Here is a 25976-nt window from a genome sequence, read left to right on the forward strand (position 1 = left end):
TCGTCCACGTGCTATCTTTTTTCACTTAAATAACAATTTACCAAATTTCTACGGACAAATTGTCAAGAAGTATGGTGTTAATAAAAAAAAAAACATCCTTTTTTTTTTTACTCAAAGAGACAAGGAAAGAATAATTGTTTTATAAATTTACGACAATGATTAAAGCAATTCGTGTTAATACTTTATTATTTTTTATTAATTAATATAAACAAGAGGATAGAGATAGAAAAATACATCATTCTAACAACTTTCAAAATACATGTGATTCTTCGACTTATTTTGTATAGTCTAGCAAATCGTAATTGTGCGAACGAGACACTTTTTTTGTATTTTTGTTTTTAGCTTTTTTTTTTAACTTACGTAATAGAATTAATTTACGTAATACAAAAGTAGCAAAAAAGAAATACACAACAGAATAAACAAAAAAGAAAATAAGAGAAAACCATTTCGGGAAAACTTACTATACTTAGCTCGTGCTTACAGAAAAATTGATAATTGATTAAGAGACAAAACATCGAAATTGTTTTGTTCGAGCACACATTAAATACATTATGTTTTACGTATACAAACGCGAATAATAGAAGACAATTATGCTTGTCTAATCATTATGTCTATTGTTTCATGATTGCACGATGTTATGACGGCGCTTGAATTAGAATCAAGTACCAACATTACACACACACACACACACAAAATTACGTAACATATCCATACATACATCGCGAGTATTCTATTTTCCTCTTTTTCTCTTTTTTTTCCTTTGTGATTGCTAAGCTATGATGATTTCATTGAAATACCTGTTACTATAATATTCTAATGATAATATTTTCTCCTATTACCACTATTGAGAAAATTTCAGTTCACGTTAACTGCATACTAAATATTCTTTTTAAACTTCGGAACGTGAATTAAAGATACTCGTTTAAATGATACCTTTCATCAAATAATAATAATCGACGAAACCAAACTATTGGACTATGCTCACCTACATTTTCTTGGAGTATGATCAAAATAAAAGTTAAATCAAATCGAAAAGTATATCTTCTCGACGTATTTATTTATATGCATACTTTGTATTTTCTTACTTTTTTCTATTAGTTATTTTATTTTTTTTTTTTTTTAGAAATATTTGAATCTTACTTACTTGTGCACACTTAATCATTACTTATGATGATATCGATATCATTTTTTAATTTATAAGAAGAGAGAAAAAATATATCTTATGACATGAAAACGAAAATTTAGTGAAAGATTTCACCAAATCTTGTACTCTTTTTGTATTTTTTTTGTATACACAGACATAATTAAACTTATTAATTATTTGTTATTATTAATGTCAAGAGTTCAACGATAAGGGTGCAAATTTTATACTATGTTTATAAAGTTTTAATTATAATTTCAAATCTAAGCGAGAATACAATTTTCATAATCTTAAGTTTATATTAATTTGTTCACACTTATCTATTGAATGTTTCATTAAATGTACGAACATATATATTATATTCTATTAATTACCATTACTATTATTATTATTATAATTATTATTATTATTATATTCAATTACGAAAAGCAAAGACGACCAGCGCCACAATTTGACGGACGAATCCAGCGTCCAATCGATTGATAAATCATGCAAGTTTCTCAAGTCGTGGCAGTTTGATAAAATTTTACCGCATTTATAACTACGTACATTTTATAATAATTATTGCTAAATGATCCTCCTTTGGGAAAATTCTTTAATCCATTTGCATCATAGTTTAAGATATGTAACTAACTTTATAAATCAGAGATACTCTAATGACAAACGATCTGTATCAAAGCGCATTTTATTTTAAGTTATTAAATTAAAATAATTTGAAAATTTTATTTAATTTAGAATTACTTAGCAAACGTTACCAACGGCCAAAAATATCTGAACAAACAATTAAAAGATGAAATTTATTGGCAATGAACTAACAATTCCAATTTTTTTCACATTATTTCACATTCGGTATTAAGTGAGTTTTCGTTCTTGAATTATTCTACTTTCGAATGCAAATAGATTAATAAATATTATCTTACGCAGAAGACAAGATTATCTTATTGAAATATCTTGGCGAAAGAGAATTTTTAAGAAGGAACATACATATATATATATTTTGAACGAAAATTAGAAAGATCTAAACGAATTTGAAAATATTGATTGTCCTTTGATAAAACGTTTTGATTTAACGAACAATAAAACAATTAATTAATTTTACATATATGTAGCTAAATATATTGTACATTGAACCTTTAAATTTATTTATTATGAGAAGATATGTGGACCAGGACATATTTATATTCATTAAACATTTCGATAATAAAATCTATCGACAAGAATGATATGTTATAAGATATAAATATATTTTTAAAAATATCTATATATTTTTATAATATAGTATATATAAACGTAAAAGATATTCTTAAATATCTAAAAAGACGTAGAAAGAATATATTAATACTGTTACTTTTTAAATGTTATTTCTATTATCGAACAAATTCTCGTTAGAATATTTACACGAACTTGTGTTCGATAAAACGCAAATATAAAGGTAAATGCTGTGAGAGAGAGATAGATAGAGAGAGAGAGAGAAATAGTGACAAAAAAGACACGTGTCGCTAATTAGCATCTAATAAATAATCAAATCGCTGCATTGCAGACAAACAGCAAGCCAGATTATCCGGCTCAGCCATTCGTGTTACATTCAAATGAAGGATTTCTAGGACCATTCATCTTAATTCTAATTTTGGATTTAGGTACCGATTCAACGTAGAAGAACACATACATCCTCACACACACATACATTATTATGTTCGCAATTTAAAATGATGAGTGCAGCTTGGATATCCAAACGTCGAGAAACTTAAAGTTGTGTTAGATAGATATATATGTTACTATTAAAATTTATAACTCACATTTTCAGTTAATTTATGAAAAGCCTAGATCTTAGATGAAATAACTAGGCGTTTTAAGAAAAAAATATAAAAATTTTATTATACACTTAATCTAGTTTTTTTAAGAAATAACTAGATACAATATGAATTACCGAGAGGCGAGTAGTAAAAGTATGAAATAAAAATCTGATCCGTCTTTTAAATATGCTCGTCTTTCTACAACAATGCTCGTAATTATTCGTTTTCATCTTTTCCTGTACTTTGAAAACTAATTTTCTGTTAGTCGTACTGTTTTATTGAATCTAATTTACGAATCAAATTTTAATTTTATACTTTAACTACTCACCTTTTCCGTAAATTCTTATATTAACTTGGTAAAGTATGTAATTCTGCCTTCTTTCATACTTTAACACAGGTTAGTATAGTTATTTTATTATATTATTTTACTGATTATTTTATGAATTAAAGGATTTCACATTTTAACAGTAATAAATTAATACGTATATATTATACTAGCATTCAGTCGTCGAGTTTGATAATTTTTGGAATTATATCACATTATTTCATTAAAACCAATTTCTTTTTATTTCAATTTTAATTCTAATAAAGAGCAATTATCGTAGTATATAATTTATTACATATTAAAAAGAATAAGCGCAATAGAGAGAGAAAAAGAAAAGTAGAAAAATGATTCTAATCAAATATTAAAATTTCAAATAATCTATACGAATGAAAATATATTATCAACATTCCTCTCGATAATTACGATTGATGAAAAAATAGTGTATAAAAAAAAGGGAAGTTACTTAATTGAAATTTATAGTTATAAAAATACAACTTGACATATATTATATTGAATATTTTCATTATTCTTTGTAATATTATTCGACGATAGCTCGGCTAATTAAACCATACTGAGGCATACGTAGATAGCGTATCTCATGCAGGCGTATATATATTGTTCGATATGAAAATCATTAACGATAATGAGAATCAAATATCTCGTCCTACAAGTTATCTCATTTTATCATAAAAAATATAGAAGTAGGTAAGTGAATACTTATAATAATCGTTATCGAATAGTATAAAATTAACTTATAAATGTCTCTAAAAGTCGAAATAAGAAATAAATAAAAACTTCAGCTATTGTAACAAAACGAGAGACAAATTTTCTTCTTTATAACCTTCATTCGTTGATGATTTATCTTCTTATAGAACGTGAAGATTTTCACAGCTTTTACTTTTGCTATCGTTCAAACACATTTTGTTCAGTATCTCCCTTGCGAGATTGAGACTGTAAGCAGTTTTACTGCCATGTAATTTCGACATTTTACCCTTGGTACATTGACGCCTTAGCTTCTTATCACGACTCTCACGTAGACGAATTTGTTTTAATACACCAACCAGAAGCTCGTCGACGTTGTGTTTTATTCCACTCGACGTTTCGATGAATTTGCATTCGCGAGACATCGCCAGTTGTTTTCCCTCTTTAACAAAAAACAATTTTACCAATTTATAATATAATTTGTATTATTTTTCTTTTACATGTTCTTTTTTCTATTTATTTTCTTTTTTCTCTTTTAAATCCTTTACATCCTTTTTCCCACGTGTAAAATAATCGAACATTCGCAATGTCATTCTATGAAGGATCTTTATCCTCAAGAATCTTTTAATTATCTCGACCCACAAGTGAAAGTGGCGATATTATCTCGGAGAATTCGAATTCCATGGGATCGAACTACTCTCATCTTCTACGACATTACAAAGATGTTCTCTTTATTACATGGTTTCCCGACAAACTACCTCCTAATTAATTCACTAATATTTAATAACTTAATTAATTTCATAATCTCGTCCTTGCAAACTTTTCTTATGATTTATTCGCAAGGATAGCAGAAAAAGGAAAAAGAAAAAGAAGAGTGTACTGTGTATGTGTATTTGCGTGTGCGTGTTTTTATATGTGAATTCGCAAGCCCTTGCAAAATATCTTTTACCTCTTAGGGTACCTCAAATCATGGTAATGTCAATGATTTTAATTTAATTAATAGCCCTCTACAATATTTATTTCTATGCTGATTAGCTTACATTCTTGAAATTAAAAAGTCGAATTTCAAGAAATTCAATTTACCATGCAACCGTCAAGACTAATGCATTCACGTCAATTTTATGCTTATCATCACTACTATTTCTTCCGTCAAATTAGTATTAAATCAGTTAATTAAACTTTCACAAAAGATTCAATGAATTCAATTTCCTTCGAAAACCGAGCTAGAGTAATCCCATCTTAAGATAATTCGTCCTTCCATTCTTTCTTCTGTTAATGAGGCACGTTTTTCATTTAATCTTCACGAAAGGACTTCTTAAATTTCCGACGAGAAAACGCCATCTTGATAATGTTTTACGAACTTCTGTTGATGGATAAAAAACGAAGATGTCATCGGAAAAACAATTAAACTAATCCAACTCTACTTAGCACAATATTATGGAAATTACGATGATCAAAAATATTTTCAACTAAAGTTAATTCACACATTTTATTTCAGTCTCATTGGACTTATTGTTAGTCCCACACACTGTCGTATATAATTAACAGTACATATTAAAATATAAATAATTATGATATAAAATAAATTATAAAATTAATTTTTTTATTTAATCCAATATCATTATTACCAACACCAATTTATACATTTATTTTATGCATTTATATTATGTAAGCGTATTCTATGCTCAAAAATAAGGAAAATATGTTATATACACATAGATCATTTAAAAGTTTATTTAAAATTGTAACGTTAATAGTAAAATTTTTTAAATGTGTTGTTCAAAATGTTTCTCGTCTGCTCGAATATAAGTTTGACACTGTTGTAATATATTGTTTTTGACATGAAGGATTTCATCTCGAATTTCTATTCATATCTACAAATGCATTCTTAATTCATTCTACCATAACATCAAGTGTAGCTATCTAAGTTACTTAAACTTTTTCTTTTAGTTTCCCCTCACAAATAAAAATCTAACGGAGCGAGGTCAGGTGAGCTATGCGGCCAAACTATTGTTCAGGGAATAATACGTTGAATCATATCAAGATAGTAAACAATTCACGTGAAACTGCTAAACATCATCTTTTAGAGCAAAACATTTAGACGCTTTTACAATTAATGTTATAACTTTTGAATAAAATTTTAAATGACCTATATTTATATAACATTTCTTTTTCGTATTTTTGAATCACCTCAAACATCTCGTATAAAAAATTTGTTTTTTTCTAAATAATTATTTGTAGTATATACTTTGGCCTATTCATTCAATGATACTGATAAATAAAAAAATAAATTAGGAAAATAGAAAAATAGCAAAGACAAAAAGCAAAAAGAGAGAGAGAGAGAGAGAGAGAGATGGAAAATTTCAATCCTCACCGTTGAACGCAATCGTACGACTTCGTGCCAAATCAGATTTGTTTCCTACGACGATAACCGATCGTTCCTGCGTGTAATGCTCGGTCCACAAGTAACTAAGTATCTCCTCGGCCATTTGAAAACTTGTGCGGGATACTATTGAGTAGACCACGATGCAGGCGTGTGGCTCGTACGTCGACAAAGAATTCTCTACCTGTCTCAAACGAATACCACCTCATTTTACTTTTTTTTCTTATCACGTTTAGAATGTGTTTTTTTTTCTCTTTGTTTATTTGCCTAACGACTTTCAACTTTAAATTATAACATTTTTAAAGAACCATCCTATTGAACAATCTTTTGAATATTCTACAATATTCTTTACACTTTTCTCATTAATGCTACCAAATTATGAATATCTTTCATTATTGCACGTCGAAACGACAAAAGAAAATAAAAATGATGACATAAATGATTACGATAAAAAAATCTCTCGTGATAGAATTTTTCTTTCGTCATTCGAACCTTTCTAATTTCACTCTAGCAAAATAATTAATTATTAATTATAATTATAATTATTATATTAAATTATTATTTGTTTATATAATATAATTTGTATATAATATATATGTATATATTTCTTTTATTAATGTGACTCATATTACAAATGCATATTGAGAGCATCCAGTGAAACAATATTTCAATAAATGTGATCATCGATGTTGTTCAGAAATAATCTAACGACCAATTTCTTATCATTAAAAAAGAGAAACTTTAATGTTTGTTTTTTAATTGCTATTATAAAGTATCGAATGGAAATATCAAACCTTCTGGAACATCCTATATAAATAAAAAGAAAGTTAATTGATCACGTTATAAACAACTATTATTTGAATCAAATTCATTTTGTTTACTATATGTAACAAATTGAAAGAAATAACAAATGTAGCTAGTATCTTAAAAGCAACGTTTACTCACGCTCATCTCTATATGGGGATGGTCGATGAAGATTAATTCTGATTCTTCTTCATCAAGCAAAATAGAGACTGTTTTCTCACCAAATTCGTCATCTGCAAGAGAAAAAAAATACACGAATGGAATTGCTATTCGTAAACTGAAAATTATTATGCCCGAGAGTTCAGAAATATGAAATATTTTTTCTCTCTTTGATTATGCTTTGCGTAGGTATCTGTATATTCTACATATTATATGTCTCTGCATATACTCATAATGGCACGTTTTTGCAGCCTCATTTTGTAATAATTTTTGTTTACAATTTTTTAAGGATTCTATTAAAATATTTCTTTTGCCATATTATAAATTGTTATATGAATATTTTTTTCTTATTTTAACGTACCAAAACCACCTCTGAAATTATTTTCATATATTTTAAAACACCCTATATATATTTCTACGTAGATATTTATAATGGTGCATCGTATAATCTTCCTTATTTCAACATATTTATTTCATGACTTCTTATATTTTTTCATACCAGTTGAGAATAAAATCTAAAAAAATTCAATGATTATAAAATGTTCTCTCTCAATTCAAAAATAAATATTCAATTCAAAATATAATTCAATTCTTATATATAAAATAATGTCTATAATAACTCAACTGAGAAATTCTTATAAAGAAAATCTTATAAATAATTTGTATAAAATAATTTTTATTGTCTCAAAGAAAATATAAAATGTATTTGCAAAAAAAAATATATTATTTTCTGTACGTATTAAGCATTATTATTTTTCTTTGTTTACGATTTATCTGATTATGAGAGAATACGTAAATCCAACGGAGTCGACTCAAAGTAAAGGAAGAATCGATCACCGGACACGAAGCTCTACGTAGCTTTGTGTGTACGTTTCTAATCATGATTATATAACGCTTCAAAAAGTTCATCCGTATAGCTGATTACACAAAAGGATTAGTGCATAAACTTAAATGCTAAAGTCCTGGAAAATAGATTCGCTTGTCACATTGATCGATGTATCCCAATGGCCGTTCGCACTTTAATGAAGAAAAAGAACGTTGTAAATCGTTACTTCTCTTGACATTTTACAAGGAAAATAAATGAAAAAATACATGTGTTTGATCAACGATCTTAATAAATGAAAATTTAAAAGATAACATTTAATTATACAATTAGAAATAACAATTGTTTTATTGCTTATATTGCATTATAAATATATCTTACATCATTGAATATATTGATTATTTAATATTTGAATTATATCGGTAATTTAATATTCTGATATTGATTACAATATATTACCGAAATAAAATTAATTTACATTAATATTGTAAGTAATTTACATTATATTGCCGATTACAAATATTCGCATAAATATAATCAAAAAGATATTCTTTCCCGCGTTATTTTCTTAAAATAAATCAACAATGAGTAATAAATTTTAATTAGACGTTCATATTAAATTTAGCATCAAATATATACTACCTACATATATATAAATGATTAACAAAAAATTTGACTTTAATTATAATAAATAATAATAAAAGAAAATTCTTTTTTCTGAATTTTTTTTTGCGACTAAATTTGTGAAAAAATGATTCCGAGAAAAGAAAGATATTTCGTTCTATATTTTAATCTGTCACGTATTAAGACAAAATGTGAATAATGAACATCTTAATGTTGCGAACGACCAGTTACAAATACACAGACGTGAATAACGTTGGTCGTTTATGAAAACGATACATGAAATCTCCATTATGACACGCTGAGAGTAAAATATATGTCGAGTTATATTAATCACTTCCTGAGAGAGAAAGTCCTTGTAAACAGAAAAAATATCAAAAACGTTTACTCTCTTTGACATTAAATGGACACATGATTATTACGTATATCAATTATATATTCATAATGATCATTCGCGATAACGTAAGAAGTAATTACGAATTAATTGAATCCTGTTTTACATCGAATTTCACATAGATATTTATCTATCAATCGTCTCATTTCATAATCGTGTTAATCAAGCGAGATTTTACTAATCCAAATGCGTATAGAGTGATCGAAATAATGCGTTTGCTAACAATGATGTAACATGACCGTGTTGTATATAGACTTCAAATTAATTTCGAACGATTTAAAGGACGTTACATAAATTTATATGGTACAGCGTTATATTGTATATTTTAGTTAACTCGTAAAAACCATTAATTTTACTCAAAATAATTAAACGTTTTTTGGGGAAGTATATAAAAATAATTTGATTATACATCAAAACTTGTAATTGTAAAAAATAAGAAGATTGTATATGAATTCATAAGAAGTTAGTAAGTAAGTCGATAAAAAAGCACAACTCTAATACATATTATATATATATATTATATCAAACAAAGAACTATAGTAACAAGGAGAGTGAAAAGACAAAATACAGATAGATTTTTCCTTTCAGTGCTTTACATTGATGTTACAAACTTTATTTAAAATCTACTAAAACTTTTAATGGATTCAATAAAAAAAGAAAAAAAGAAAAGAAAAGAAAAAATTTGATTAATTATATTGAAAAGAAAGATCGATCGTTAGGGAGTCTCGTTTAAGAGTATCCTTGGTAAAGAATTATACAAAATCTGTAATACCTTTACACTTACTTATAACGAAAGGAAATAGTAAAAAGGAAAGAAACAAATAAAAAATAAAAGAAAATCTACAGAAAGAACTGTCATAAACTTAACGAAAATTTGCTAGGACACAATTATTGTGTTTAACGAGGAACATTCCGAGTCTCGAGTAGACTACTCCTGCGATGAGTTATACTTGTTATACTTGTTACTAGGTTAACAAGTTATACTTGTTACTGGTACTGGTAATTTTCACCGCAAAAGAATAAATGAAATAGTAAACGAGCTTACGTCATAATTTGTCCGGAAACTAGCACGTCTCTACCGTGAAATGCTCAGAAAATCGTGAAGGCGTACCGTTACATTTATGAGACTTTAAGACACTCTTAATCCTTTTCTGTTAATTCGAGTGTATTTTTATAATTAATATTTTTAACAAAGTACGACTTGAATTTTTCGACTGTAAATATTTTCCAACAATGACCATTCGTTTGAAATGTCACGGGAAAAAAATTATTGTTTCTATTTTATACCAGTATTATTATATTATCTATAAAAAGTAACATAAATATAATTACGTCATGACAAATTAATTATTTATTTATATAACATTATTTTGATTAGTCGACAAAATATAAATATTTTTCAACTCAATGTTATATATATATATATATAATAGATTCAAAAAAAGAAACGATTTTCTCACTCTCTCTCTCTCTCTCCTTCTTTTTCTTTTTCTCCAAGGAACATCTCTAAAACTTTTGTAAAAGATAACAAAATTTATTCGAAGAACCTGTAGTTTTGTCACGTTTGTCACGATAAATTTCTCTTCATGGATATATACAACACACATCCTCCTTTGAACGATAAAATGTTTCTTCTTTTTCCCTTTTTTTTTTTCTTCTTTTTTATGTGAAAGAACGAAATCCATCACATGGATTCTTCTTACCGCGAGCGAAATTGTCGTATAAAATTCATTCAAAAAAGTATTACATAAAATACATACATACGTATAAATATATAAATATATACGTATATATATTATATCGAAAGAGTATTTTGAATGTAGGATAAGAAATAGAAAAGACGACGTAGGTTGGTCCGTTGTATTATTTTCTCTATATTTTTCATTTTATTATCATGAAAGAACCGTATCGACGTATACGAAAACACTCATATACATAAATGTGTTAGTAAATATTCTTTATAATTCTACTAATTTTTGTCTCTCTTTTTCTCTGTTGTTTTTTTCTTTCTCTGTATTTTCTCTTTCTATTTCTCTCTCATTCTTTATCTTTATTCTTTTTCTCAAATATCACAGCAATCCAATATCACGTAACACGGTAGGTTCCATTAACGGATTGCTTGCTACGTGGAACTAAGAAAATGAAGTATTGAGATGAACTTCTATATAATCGATCGATTATTGTATCGTATTGATTGAAAATTTATCCAGATGTTCTGTTAAAAAAAAAAAAAAAAAGATTTAAATGAAAACATAATATGCATCCAGGTATATACTTTTTTATAATTTTTTTATAAATTCTCTACTTTCTCGCATTTGAAAGATTTCAGAAACAAGACCCAACGAATATAAATTCTATAAAATAGTTTTGTATATCTGATAACTCGATGAGAAAATCGACTACCACGTAAAAAAATAAGTTTTATTTAAAAGTTTGAATTAATTTCAACAACAAAACCGTATTTTTAATCTTAAAACAAATTCTATTATATATATGTATATAAAATTATTCTATTTATATTACTTATTTTTATAATTACATTAAATATAATAAAAAAAGAATGTATATAATTATTATCTATAGAAACAGTTATGATTTCTCAGAGGAATATTATTCACGAATGAGTTACACGGATGAATAGTACAATTTTTCTATTCCGTTGCTATTCTTCGAAAAAAAAAGAAAGAATATAAAACTTTTACTTGAAAGTCATTTCCTTCATCCTTCCCTTTCAAAAAAAAGAAAAAAAAATAGTAAAAGATAAAAAAGAGCAAGGAAAGAAAAAGAACAAATTTATTTATTTTTTTCTTTTTTTATTAACTCCATACTTCTTCACAATTTGTCCGTAGAAATCTGGTAAATTGTTATATAAGTGAAAAAAGATAGCACGTAGACGGTTTCTCCAATGAGATAGCTTCGCTATTATCATTTATTTCATTTAGATTTAATTTTTTACTAGATTTCTTGGGTGGATTCTTTTGAAACTTTTAGGGATATATCGATTGTAGTTATTGCTGGCTAGCGGGTTTATGTGCGTATCAAGATAAATCATTTTAATATGTAGACGCTCACGCTGCTTCTTGAATAGCATCTGTTAAATTATTAACTGCTTTTTCTATTTGAAAAGAGGTCTTGAGCGGAATATTACAGTTCAATTTTGATTCTAAGATTTCTTTAAAGATCATCCAACTTGTACTTCCATTGCACAGAGTTGGTGATTTTTTTTATAGGATAGGTTTGTTCTGGTATGTGATTATTATGGGTGAATGCTCAGAGCTGAGTTCAAGAGATGATTCAATTTTAAAGTGAAGTAGATTTATGCCTTTTAGGACGCCGAAGTCTAGTAAGTCGGGAATTTTGTTATAAGATGATGGCCAGTAAATTGGTTTGCCTGGATATCTAGATTTAGGTTGGTTATGTAGGAATCTAATGTTTTATCTCGTGGTGAAGTTATTTTTGATCCCCAATTTGGATGCTTGGCGTTGAAGTCGCCAGCTGCTATAAATTTATAACCTAATGACTTGAAAAAAATTGTTCCATTGATCGATTGAAATTTTGAATCTTGGTGGTGAATAAATAGCAGAGAATTGAAATGAATTTCCCTGAGTTTTTAAAATAATTGTGGTGGTTTGAAGGTAATCGTGGGTTGTATTACTATGTAGATGATGTTTGATCTCGTTCTTAATAATTATGGCAGTTCCACCATGTGCTTTACCAGAAGGATGTTTTATGTCATACATGGTGTAGTATGGAATGTTTATATAGTTTCTATCTGTGAGATTAGTTTCGGAAACGAGTAGAATGTCTATGTCGTGCGTGTATATGGATGCCTTGGTTTCTTGAATTCGTTGCTGTAATCCGTTGCTGTTCCTGACCGCTATTTTTAATTGCGTATCCATTATTTATTGTTAATATATATATTTAACGTATTTGTTAATATTTGTAGCATTGTGATAATTTGTTGCGTTTGTTGTTTTAGAATAGAATTTTGCTCCATTACCATTTTAGTTACGATGTCAGTGTTTTTAATTAATTGTTTCAATAATTCTTTAATATCCGATGTCTCCTCTGTGTTTAAATCTTCTGAATTTGTATGTGCTCGTTTAGTCACTTCGGCGTAGCTTCTTCTTGATGCAGTGTGTTCAAATATTGGTATTTTATCTCTGTTGGCATTTTCGTTTGGTTTATTGTACTGACTTTCTTTATAAGCATCGTCTAGGATGGGTTTTCCCAGTACATTTTTTTCAATTTACTTACCTGAAGTTTTCAATTTTGCCCTCTTGAGGACAGAACAAATTTATTAAATCACTGCTGTATTTCACAATTTGGGTCGTATGAATGCTCAAATAACCATATAAAGAGCAATACATATGCATATAATATCTACGCGCGCGCGTGTGTGTGTACATTTGAACGCAGTATAGCATGTGACTGATGCAAAAGGTCGTGAAAGCTCGGAAATTTCGCGTTCGAAAAAAAGAAAACCAATAAGAACGCATAGCAAAAACAAAGTATTGTTTCACGCTTTGTTCTTCTAAATTTTAATGTTATCTTCACTCGCCATTCGATGAAACGTTTTATCCTAAGTTTAACGTTGAAATCTGGGTCAAAAATCGTTCTTTGCATTTGATGCATTGTCCTTTTTTTACTTCATTTGTAATTAAACAGAAACTTTCAAACTATTGACGAGAAATTAAGAAATTAATTAAGTTTTAAATTTTATTTAAAATTTTTATTAATCAACTTTAGTATTCCTATATGTATATTTATTCTTCATTATTTTTTTCATTACTTCAATAATTCAAATATTATCTTTCATATCAAATATTTTGATTCTTAATACTCTCGATAATTCAAATAAATCAGATAAAATTTTTTCATTAAAATATATATATATATATAATTGACATTATTATTTTATTTAAGATCACATCGGAATTAAATAAAATATTAACTGTGATATATCAAGAAAAATTTTTTTATTATGTATATATAATAAATATATATACCTAATAAATAATATGTAAACGATAATTATATCCTGTATAATTATATAAAATATAAAGTTATATACATTGAAATATATATTTGAAATTAAAAATTTGTTATGTCTCTCATCAGTAAGTATCAAAAAAAGGAATTATAAAATTATAATAATAAAAAATAATTCTCTAAACTAGTGTCGTATTCTAATCCCAGATAATAATTTAAAAAAGAATATGTAATTACCTAAACTAGCGTCGTAGGTGTTCATGTACTCGCTGGTCATAAACTGTGATACCAAGGCCGTTTTGCCGACTCCAGAATCACCGAGTAAAACTACCCTATATTTGGGTATTTCTTCAATTTCACTTTCGCTACTTTCATCACCTTGACCGCTGCAACAGGATCCTTCGAATGGTGACCTCTCACCCGACACGTTGCTATTCCTGAAAATAATATACAAAATGAAAGGATTAGCACGCTGTTCTAAAACTTTCGAAAACTTCGATATATATTTGATCCAATATTGATAAGCTCTTCTTTTAATTTCGTAAGCTCACAAATCCCAAATTTAACTAACTAAAATTAATAGTAAATAAAAGTCATTAACGTTAACTTCATTTCAATGACATTTTATGATTGATCATTAATAACTCAAATAAAGAAGGATAGAAATAAAAATAAAGAAGAGTTTAAAATGTAAATGAAATTGAAAATATTCGAACAACGAGTATTTATTTTCCAGACAAAACTCGATAAAACTTTGTCTCATGGGATTTCATCAGTGCCGCGGTAATGGTTTTTTCAAGTCATCGTGCCAATTCTCTCGAGTAATCGAGGAGCATCACAAGGTCGTCCCACCATCGAATTCAAAACTTAAACTGATTTTCTCGAATATAAAATTAATGAACTTTGAAAAAGAAGTGAAACTTATTGTCAATAACGATACAGAAAACAGATAAAATTCTATATTTTATCATATTTGTTAATAAATCTTTCCAAGTAACCAGTGGATTTCGTGAATCAGAAAATTTTCAAGAAATACACGGCAAATTGCCAAATAAATGATTTGCATCATGCGTAGGTATAGCATTGTTTTCACGAGCTCGCCAAAAAGGTTAAAGAAAATCTTTGTTAGTACGTCACACTATGACTAATTTACATTTTAGATTTTACATTAGATATTAAATGTATACATATCTATGATAGAAAAGCGTTTAAAAAAGATCCCGTTCGATAATTTCAAATTAAAAATTAAAAGAAAAGATAAATTATATCCAATATTTTTCTATCTGGATGAAGTTTAGAAAAAGTTTTTAAATTTTTTTATCTTTTTTTGAATGTAAATATTCATGTAAGAACACACACACACAGTGCTGTTGAAAAATTAAATGATTATATTCAAATCAAAATGAATACAAAGTTTAAGTTAAGAAAGTTGTCTTTTGGAGTTGACATAAAAAGGATAAAAGTAAATAAAAATGATTCCAGAGATATCCAGTTGAAATATATAGGAGGTCAGGAAATAATGATCGAAATGCAAGAGATGGTAGGCACGGAAGCTCCGGATCGGCCTGAATTTTGCTACTTCGATCGGTTTCCTCCCCTAACTTCGAATCCACCCTCTCTCTCTCTCTCTCTCTCTCTCTCTTTCTCTCATCCTCTTTTTCTGTTACATAAAATAAAGTGAAAAAGCAAGATAAAGAGAAAGATACTGAGAAATTCTTTGCACCTCTAAAAAGAATTTCTCTCAGGGAAAACAATTCTAAACGATTCTTACATCGAAATTTTCTAATCAATTGTACTTTACATTTCTTTTCGTGAAAAAACAAAATGCTGTGAAAAAATGTCATCTATTTATTATGAATTTTCTTCCGATGATAAAACGTTTGAAATAATTTCGACGAAAAAATAAATAAATAAAAAAATATTTTACGTCGCCGTAACGAGAATATAATTTTTTATTTAAGATCTTTACACACATATGGAAGTTCTCCCAAAAAAAATACGTTTACTCGGTTCGATCGATGAACTCCACAACTCTGCAATTAAAAACGAAGCGTCCATCCGATTTTTTTCTTTTTTCCTTGTTTTTTCTCTTTCTTTTTTCTTTTTTATCGTTATATAAACTTGGAAAAAATTCTTTTCAAACGATACGATATTGGATCCATGAAAAATATCTATTAACTCATCGGTCATTCGTAAAGTGACTATAGAATTCGTACGATAAAACAAATCCATCGGAATTTCAAAAGAAAGATGAATATATAAAGATTTATACTAAATGAAATTAAAGTAATGAGAAAAAAAAGAAAATAAAAAATGGTAGATATTATACGTTGAAATGTGTAAATAAAAAAGTTTATAGACGATAAACCATTTCGCAGTTATCAATAAATAAATAAATGTTTATCAATAAATGCTTTCAAATATTTCGTAAGTCGAGTTATTACTAATTTGAACAAAAGAAAAATGAACAAGATTTAATGTCCTTCGAAGATATCAAAGTTCCTTATCTTCGAGAATAAAAGAAAGAAATAGAGGGAGGAGGAACTTTACAGAAATAACAACAGCCTCTCATTTTCATAAAGTAACAAATTCCTTTTTAAGATTTCTCTAAATTTGGCTGATTTTCATATTAAAAAAGAGAACCCTATATTCAAACATCCCCTATCCTCGATATCGTTTTAGTTATCGTTCTATATTAAAATTAATCAAATAGACGGGAAAATGAACGTTAAGCTGTATTAAATGTAATAAAATGTGAATTAATTTAAAACTTTGAAAGCTGTTTGAATCCATTTGCTTTCTAACAGACGAACTTTCCTCTCTCTTTCTCTCTCTCTTCCTCTTCTCAGTTGATGGAATAGGACTACCAGATGATAGGATTAATTATCATCCAAATTAACGTAGTCTCGGAGCTCATCGTTTCAACGTGTCGCGAAGGAAATGGACAAGGTAGTCTCATCATTTCACGTGGTCGTATCAGAGGCCAAGAACAAAGCTGTTACTCCGTACTTGTTATGTTTGGCACGCGGTATTGCGATTGGCTGGCTGCAGGTAGAACATGTTATATATAAACGAACGTCTCTCTATTTCTCTCTCTCTCTCTCTCTCTTTCTGTTTTAACTGAGGGTGACCAAGAAAAGAAGAAAATCCGAGACAAATATTTACTTCGGCTATTTGAAGTCAGCGAGTATGTTCTAGCTAAAAGCGATATTCTTTCATCAAATAAAAAAACTTCTCAGCAAAACTCTCAAAGATGAAGAAAAAGCAAGGATGTATTTTTGGTTTGCATTAAGAAAAAATATATAGGAAAAACAAAATCAAAATCAACGAAAACACATATGTTATTTTACGAATGATTTCTAGTCCTTATTATATTTCAAACGATAATTGTCATAATTGATCCAATTGATCCAATTAATGACAGTTTAACATAATTACGCTAATTACCGTGATACGAGTTATTATTATGAATCTTTTAAAATAAAAATATATATATTTGGAATATTATTTATAAAGGTTCAATGAAAACGGTAAAAAGAGGAATTTCAAACTACAATAAATTTTTCATCATTTACATCAAGTTATGAAACTTTCACATTCGTGCTATCGTATTATGCGTGATTCTGCTTTTATAATAAAAAGTGGAAATTGACAAATAAGCAAAGGGCTCTCAATACAAAAGGCAAGAATCGATGGAAGGAATGTCATCGATGAAAAGGGATTTCGATTACAGAAATGCCGATGTAATCGTTCGAGAATAACTTATATTCCGTTTTATTTTTATCTTCTAAGATTTGTAAAGAAATTTGAAATATCGAAGGAGTACGATCATCGATCATCTGTATAAATAAAAACGCAAAAGATCAAAGTATTATAATTTAAATGTTAATAATATGTTTGTTTAAATAAATATATTTATATTTCAAAACTTAAAATGAAATTAGAGGAACTTTTAACGAAACCTTCCTACCCGAACGATTGACGATTTTGGAATAAGCTTCATTAAAGCGAGATCCATTTATTTAAGTCGATTTTCTTTTCCGAAATTCATGAACTCCCTCAAAAGTATTTTTTCTTTTCAGCTGTTCTGTGTTTCGTATATACGCATGAATACGATCTAATGATTTCTTCCTGACTAAGCGAATTCTCCTCCAACTCCTCTCCTCCTCATCTACCCTCCAAAAAAAAGTAGGGAAAGAAAGAAAAAGATGGAGCAACTTCAAGAGCGTGGATGTACAAAAATAGAAAATACTTTATGCTAAGATTTACGAGTACGAGAAATCGTGAGAAAAAGCTCGTTAAAATTAATTTCATCCATGAGATAGATTTTTGAATGCAATCCATAAAATATTCGATTTAGAAAATTTCCCTCGACACAACCATCGGAAAGATTTTCTGATTCATTTTATCGAATCATCTCGCGTGTCTGAGAAATTCGTGATTATTTACAATAGTAACTAAATGAATCATCGATTGTCGATCTGAAAAATCACGTCGACCATTTTAAATGGACGATGACTTAAGAAACTTGAGATCTTATCTAGCTATCTGAGACAATGGTCTAAATATAAGTGTTGAAAAAATACGAAAAACTATTTTGTTCTTCCTATATTATCATTGGATCATAGGTGCGTGTTTCTTTATCCACCTTGATAATTTTTCAAACAAAGTTTCTTAAAAACTTTCAAACTCAAACTTATATTTCTTTCTATATAACCGACAAACTTAGAAACTTTTGAAGATCTCGTGAGCGATCAATAGTAAGAGAAAATTTTATTTGACGAAATACGAAAATACCCGAGAACATCCGAAGTAAATCCAACTTTTTCGAATACGTTCGACATATTTTCTTTCATTTAATTAATTAATTGATAAGTATTCGTTATCATTTACATTGAAATAATGTCAAATTTGTCATAAAAATTTCATCTTGTTTACCTTTCTCTTGTTTAGATTCTGATAAACGTGGCGATTCTTCGAATTAAATGCAAGTATAGGACATTTCGACGTTCTTGGGATCAGTTTATTCCAAACTGGGGAAAGTTATAGTAAATGTGATGTTCTTATCTTAGAATATTTATTTCCTTTTCGTGCGCACAATGGATAGTCCAATGAAAACCCTCGAAAGGTTAACATTCTGAAATATTAAATGTCCAAGAGATCTACAGAATAATTTTTGATGAATTTAAGATAACACAAGAGACTTACGTCTAATATATAATAAATTGATGTGTGTTGAAATGATAATCCGTGAAAACCAGAATTACGTGTAAAGGTATAAATAATATATTATCTTAAGAAAGGTTCTTTCAAATATGTATTAAGGAAAAATTAATAAAGCTATTTTTACGATTCGTTGAAGAGGGGAACACCGAAGATGTATCTGTACGGAGGAGTATATATTGATTTCCAAATAAAAAAAAAAGGAAGAGAAAGCAAACGGTATAAAAAATAAAGCAACATATTTACGTGTATAGACAAATTTATTCAGAAAATTTCTAATGAGAGTATAAAAGAAAGTTTTTCACTGAACGAATTCTTCATATTCCCGTACGACTTTAGATTCACTCGTCGTTAAAAATCACTTACATATGTTTTATATGGAACAGACATCGTTAAGTTTTAAGGCGCTGAAGAATTTCTGGCTTGGTATGATGACTCACGACGTACAACGTATTTTAACCAATTTATGTTTCTGCTATCCGAAGACAGACAGTGAAAACGCAAGAATACTTTTGGCAGTAATCCTTAAATACTCGAAAATATAAATATCTTATTTATATCTCTTTGATATAATACAAATGAATGTATATATATTTATGACTGACTAATATATTTATGATTGAAGTAAATAATGCACAAATGTGTATGTGTGCAATTATAAACGTTTACTAAATTTACTGAAGTATCGTTACAGTAGTTAGATGTTACTGATTTTCTCATTTAATCAAACCTGTCTAAGATAATTATGCAAATTATTTTCAACCGCAATATTTAAATCTTACCCTCGGTAATTTCACATCGTTCTCTTGAGAATTTCTATTGCATTATACATAAGTAGAGCACACACCTCCTTCCACCCCACCGTACCCCTTTTCAATTTACCTTCTTTAATTCCAGACAATAAGATACATCCACTATCCTTGGAATTTACCGGAACATCACGAGAATTCTAAATGACGATGAACTTTTATTTTCACCTCCTGTATATTCAACGTATATAAAAGAAACAAATTGAAATAACACTTTGTGAGTTGGAAGGAATATTTTCAGAAACTTAAATGTCGGAATTTCCGACAGCTTTCTTTCCCGATTTTCTTAACTATTCATTTATAAATATACAAAGAAATATTTTAACGAAATTAATGTTCCTTTTTATCTGTAACCTTTTTACCATAAACACCTTACGTGTTTTATGAATAAAATACATTTTTTATATATAAGAGGAAAAGAGAATTTGTTTAACCTTCCGATACATTAATAATTATGAATACTCGTTAATAAGCGCATAATATAATAATATAATATAATCAAACACATTATCGAAATAATTAAATTAATCGACGAAATCGTTTTCCACTGAATAAAATTCTCTAATTGCTAAAAAGAAAAATAATGGAATTCATTTTGATAAATTTTATCGGGCTTCTTGAAATGACCTTTAAACTATTAATTATCGTATTAATCATATTTCGAGCACGCTCGAATTAGCACATTCGACGCATCTCAGCGGAAAATCGAAACTGCTAAGGGAGTTAGAGAGAGAGAGAGAGAGAAAGAGAAAGAGAGAGAGAGAGAAGCCAGAGAAATGAGGGAGAACGTGGTGAACGTGAACGACAGGAACATCAGAAACCATAATCTCTCTTCGGTGTAAGAGAGATGTGAATGAAAATCCGTCCGGTGTATTAAGTAAGCTTAATTCGAGTTCTACTGAGACTTTAAGGGTTGGTTTGAATTCGATCGAGAAACTAAATAAAACAAGAAAACGCGTAGATAAGTGAACGACCGTACTAGACTGATTCGAAATAGAACACGACTAATGCCTCTCTCTTCTTGCTTAAGGAACTAAATGTCTAATCGCTTTTAATCGTTCACCGAACATCGATTCATAAGTTTTCCTATAATCCAATTCTATTTAAAGTCTCTCTTTGCTAAAGAAGATTAAAGTAAAACGATAAGATTCGAAAACATTTTATGAAGAAAATACCAATTTTCTACGTCATACCCGAGTTAGTTAGTTTAAGTTCCAATTTAAGATTGATTAAGTAGATTAATTAAGCGTAGAAAATATAGAAAGATTTTGTGCTTTATTTTCTTTTTCTTTTTTTTTGTAAGTGTGTATGTGTGTGTATTTTCTTTTCTCGTAGAAATAGCAACTTTCTTTCTAATCGTCCTTTTCAAATCTAATGTTCCTGTTCGATTTAAATTCTAATTCAATTTCGATTGTAATAGGATTTGAAATAAATGATTATAAGATATAATATTAATTCGAAGAATTTTATGTTCAATAAGTAGAGTCTTTTTCTTTTTGGATGACATAAGATAAAAAAAAAAAGAAGAAGAAAAATGAGCGTCATCGAGAGGAGTGACAAGCTCATTTGTGAGCCATCCGAAATTCCTCGAATATTCTTCGTTGCATCTTTCTTGAAGACTTTTCCAAAGCACCCCGCGTATATCAAGCCTATCGTCATCTACCACGTGATCATTACCCTACTCCTCCACCTCGTCCTTCATCCCCGTACGAGCTGGTTTAGAATAACCCGAAACTCCGTCGTTCTACTCACTCGTTTGTTCGATCTCGACCGGTTCGTGTCATCGTACTACACACCGTTTCCTTCCTTCATACTAATCTTCGAAATTTCAAAAACACATCTACAATCATGGAGATTGCCAAAGGTAAGAATTATAAATGAGGAAATAATTATCATAAATAAGTATCATTTTTTCCAAATTTTTGTTTATTCTTTTATCTTCGAGTATTTGTTTTTTTTATTTTATTTTTTTGTTTGTTGAAAAACAAAATATTTTCTCTATCTCTCTCTATTATTCTATTTTCTATTTTCTTTCTTTTTTTTTTAATAATAAGTTTAATTTTGTTCTTACTATTGGAATTATTTCTTCTTTGTGTAATTTATTGTTGAAATTTTTCTTTTGATACAATTATGCACAAATTTTATTTGCTAAAAATATCACGAGCTATGTTTACGAATTTCTTAGAAAATACATTATAACCGTATATATCAAATGTACGATACACGGAAGCAAACAGGTTACAAGCATTTCATAATGTACCAAACGTATACTATAGATAATAATTTCGAATACCAATGACATTTGTTTGACTTCTGCTGTTCGATATTAAACTAAATATTCTTCACTTGATCAATAAATAATAATTGTGGACGATTACGAAACTCTATTCGTATTTTGATTTCCGAATACAAATAATCAATCTCGAAAGTTCATAGAACTCTGATTATTCATCAAATAAAAAGCCACTTGTAAGGACTTGAAATTATCTTATAACTTAATCAGCACATTATCAATTAACAAACAATAATTGATAATTATTACGAGATTCTAATTGTATTAAAACATCTACATAGAATTTTTTAACCAGATCCTGAAACTTATAGAATTCTAAAAATCTATAAAATAAATGAAATTAAAGTAAACATTTTTATCAAAATTCCATTCTAAAGGAATGTATTAGAAGGAAAATTAACATCTAATTATCTCTTAAAGATAAAATTATATATGTTTCTTCGTTCAAATAAATTTATGCTGAAATAAATTTCACGTCCGAATGTTTTCCACACGAAAAAAAGAAAAAAAATTATTATTTCGTTAGAAAATAGGAAAATTATTGAAATCCATAGTAATAATTATCGTACGATATAAATAACATATATTGTAAACACAATTCGGGACTAAAATCTGAATGTTTTTTTTTTTCACGAAATAATTAATAAAACAAAAATAAATGAAATGGAAAAAAAAAAAAGAAAAAAAGAAACAAAAGACATAAAATAATATAGAAATCCATTTTTCAGCAAACGATACAGCAAGTAGCCTGGTCGAGCAATCGTTGAACGTTGAATCGGCATTGAAGTCTGTGAAATCGTCGCAGAGTACACAGAGCGTACAAACCAAATCCGTAATCGAGTCGTCGACTTCCATTAAATCGGTGACCACATCGTCGAGCAGGTCACATCGATCGATGGAGTACGAGGAGTCGGTTGAATACACAGATGAATAATAATCATCACGCGGCGATATCCTAGAGTCCCAGGAAAATCAAGTGGGCAGGCACCGCGAACGTGGTCGAGACTAAAGCACGGTTTGCTAGATTATTCAATCGACTAATTAGTTCAATCTATTGGATAGAAAATGAAAACGAAATTCCTTCGTTATCGAATGTCATATCATAACGTGATTTTCGACATTGTCTATAGATATTCGTTACTTTTCATGAAATTTTTATCGTACTAACGAGAAGTCTTTTCCTTCGATGAATTTTTTCTTTTTTATATATACATTCGATAACAGATATAATTTGAAAACAAATTAACTGAATATAAAATATCTTCATTATATTAAATCTTATCGTGAATAACACGGAGCAAGACGACAACAACAAAAAAGTAATCGAAGATCGTGAAGGTGAATCAATGTGGAGTTCTTATTGGAGGAAAAATCGAGTTTCTTACTGAACGACGACGGGTCAAGGATAGAGAATTGGGAATGCCAATCGCAATTGAAGATGTCTACGCTTAATAAAAAGACAAGAAAAAGAAGAAGAAGAAGAATAAAAAGAAGAAGAAAAAGACAAATATACTGAAGAACATCTAGAAGTCTCGACTACGATTTTGGCTTCACTCCAAACGCCGTGGTTCGCCGCCAAATAGCAAAGAGCCCAGTTCCTTTTTCTTTTACGAATTTTCGTCCGTCTTTTAGTCGAGTATTGGACACTCACCTCCCCCTTCTCCTTAGCCCAATCCTTTTCGTGCAAATATTCCGTCATTGTCATGTCTCGACACATCCGATTTTTATCTCGATGCATCAATTAATCTTTGTATAATAAAATTTTTCAAACAAATACGTACAAACGCAAATATTTGTTCTTCTCTTCATAATAATTAATCAATATTTTTCTGAATAATATTTGTTTCGATATAATAATTGCTAAAAAGAACATAAATTTAAAATATAATAAGTAATTGTAAATTATAGATATTACTATATGGAGAAATGTGAAATATTTTGTTTTTATCTCTTCTTTCTCTCTTTGTTTTGTAATTTATTGAAATGTAAAACCTTTCGATTGAAATTTAATCAGAGAAAAAGCGTACATATATACGCGAGTCGTAATTCGTTACGAATAAAAGTAAAAAGAAAACAATATGCTTAGACAAAAACGCGATGATATCTTTAGCGTTTCATTATTCTAAAATTGTACATACTCTACAACCGACAGCGTTTAAACGAATTCCACGGTTGGTGAGCCGTTTGTCGTTGACTAAATTCAACGCTGCCAGCCACAAAATGATTCATACTTGGCAAGATAATCATGTCTTTATGGTTCTAAACAATTCGTACAAAGAACATACGCGTTTATTTCGTTGATCTCTTCTACATATCTGTTTTCTTTATTTCCTTCAACCAAACTGTTTCGTTTTAAGTATAAATAATTACATTCTGAAACATATTAGAAACTATTTAAGAATATATTACAACTAACATTTATAACGGAATATAGAATAAATTATTCGAAAATTCAATTTATTAAATAGAATAACGTCATTTAAACAAATTAATTAGCGAAGAACTATTGTATTTTATCTGTCAAATCGATATCCGAGAAAATGTGTCGTACGTTCAACGCGATCAATATCGCAATCTAACCGATATCAGATCTTCACCGTTTAACTGAAAATATCAAACGTTCTAACAAAACTGTTAAATAATGTCAATATAACGCGAAAACGTAATAGTACATTTTTCTTTTATCTAATCACGCAATGCGAAAAAATAGTCATTGAGAATATAATTCAGATAATATAATGCGATCGATATTTATATATTTATCTCTATTCTCAGAAAAAGAGAAAAAAAATGAATAAGAACAGAAGGAGAATGGTTTTAGCTGGAAGCAAAGAAATGACAAAAAAATAATATGAAGTATCCCAAGGGATATAGGAGAGTGAACGATATGGTTTCTCTTTTTTTATCTTTTTCCACTTCGTGCATTAAGTTTAAACTTGAAATCATGACGACGGGAACAACCAAGACTCAGTAAAACGTTACTAACGCGGTATGTAATATTACGCATGCTTTGTGTATTCTGTAAACTATTTCCGAAGTCGACAAATTTGTACTTGTGCTTTCTTAACGGATTGAGATATATCTGTATACATTAGCTATACATTAGCTATACAAACAACGCTATTTCATTGTCTTGTTTATCATTTTGCTGCAACATAAAACGATATTTCATTTCATTGCTATTCTTTAAAGAAAAGAAATACGATTATTTTTTAACCAGTTAGTTATGATTGACGAGTATACTCGTTAGGGATAAATTGTAATAATTTGTGTTATGATTAGCATACTCGTTATGCGAAAGAAAAATAATTACTATTTGTTATAATATTTTATCATTTAGTTGTGATGGTCTTTTTGAAAAGTGTATATACCTAAATTGTGCCGTAAAAATAAACCGATAACACAAAATATTGTCATTTCTCCATGACGAGTATAAACGTCAAACGCAATTAACTTAGGTTAACTTATGTTCAAAATATAAACGAGAAATGACTCCGTTTATTTTTTTTTTTTT

The 25976-nt window shown here is 28.5% G+C and overlaps 1 protein-coding gene and 1 long non-coding RNA gene across 2 annotated transcripts in view; one reads left to right on the forward strand and one right to left on the reverse strand.

The window, feature by feature from the left end:
• Window positions 1-3659: 3659 nt before the first annotated feature.
• Window positions 3660-25976, reverse strand: part of LOC122516436 — a 39562-nt gene continuing 17245 nt past the window's right edge. Inside the window, exons 6-9 of the mRNA XM_043634233.1 lie at window positions 14375-14574; window positions 7290-7381; window positions 6336-6528; window positions 3660-4403 (exon numbers count right to left, since the gene is read on the reverse strand). Of these exons, the coding sequence (XP_043490168.1) occupies window positions 4126-4403; window positions 6336-6528; window positions 7290-7381; window positions 14375-14574 (763 nt within the window). The 3' untranslated portion in view covers window positions 3660-4125. The remainder of the gene's footprint in view (window positions 4404-6335; window positions 6529-7289; window positions 7382-14374; window positions 14575-25976) is intronic.
• Window positions 21889-24236, forward strand: LOC122516437. The gene is made up of 2 exons (XR_006303566.1): window positions 21889-22033; window positions 23191-24236. It is a non-coding gene; the product is annotated as an uncharacterized LOC122516437 (long non-coding RNA).

The sequence above is a fragment of the Polistes fuscatus genome, unplaced genomic scaffold (genome assembly GCF_010416935.1).
Source record: "Polistes fuscatus isolate 324 unplaced genomic scaffold, CU_Pfus_HIC Scaffold2, whole genome shotgun sequence".
NCBI lineage: Eukaryota > Metazoa > Arthropoda > Insecta > Hymenoptera > Vespidae > Polistes > Polistes fuscatus.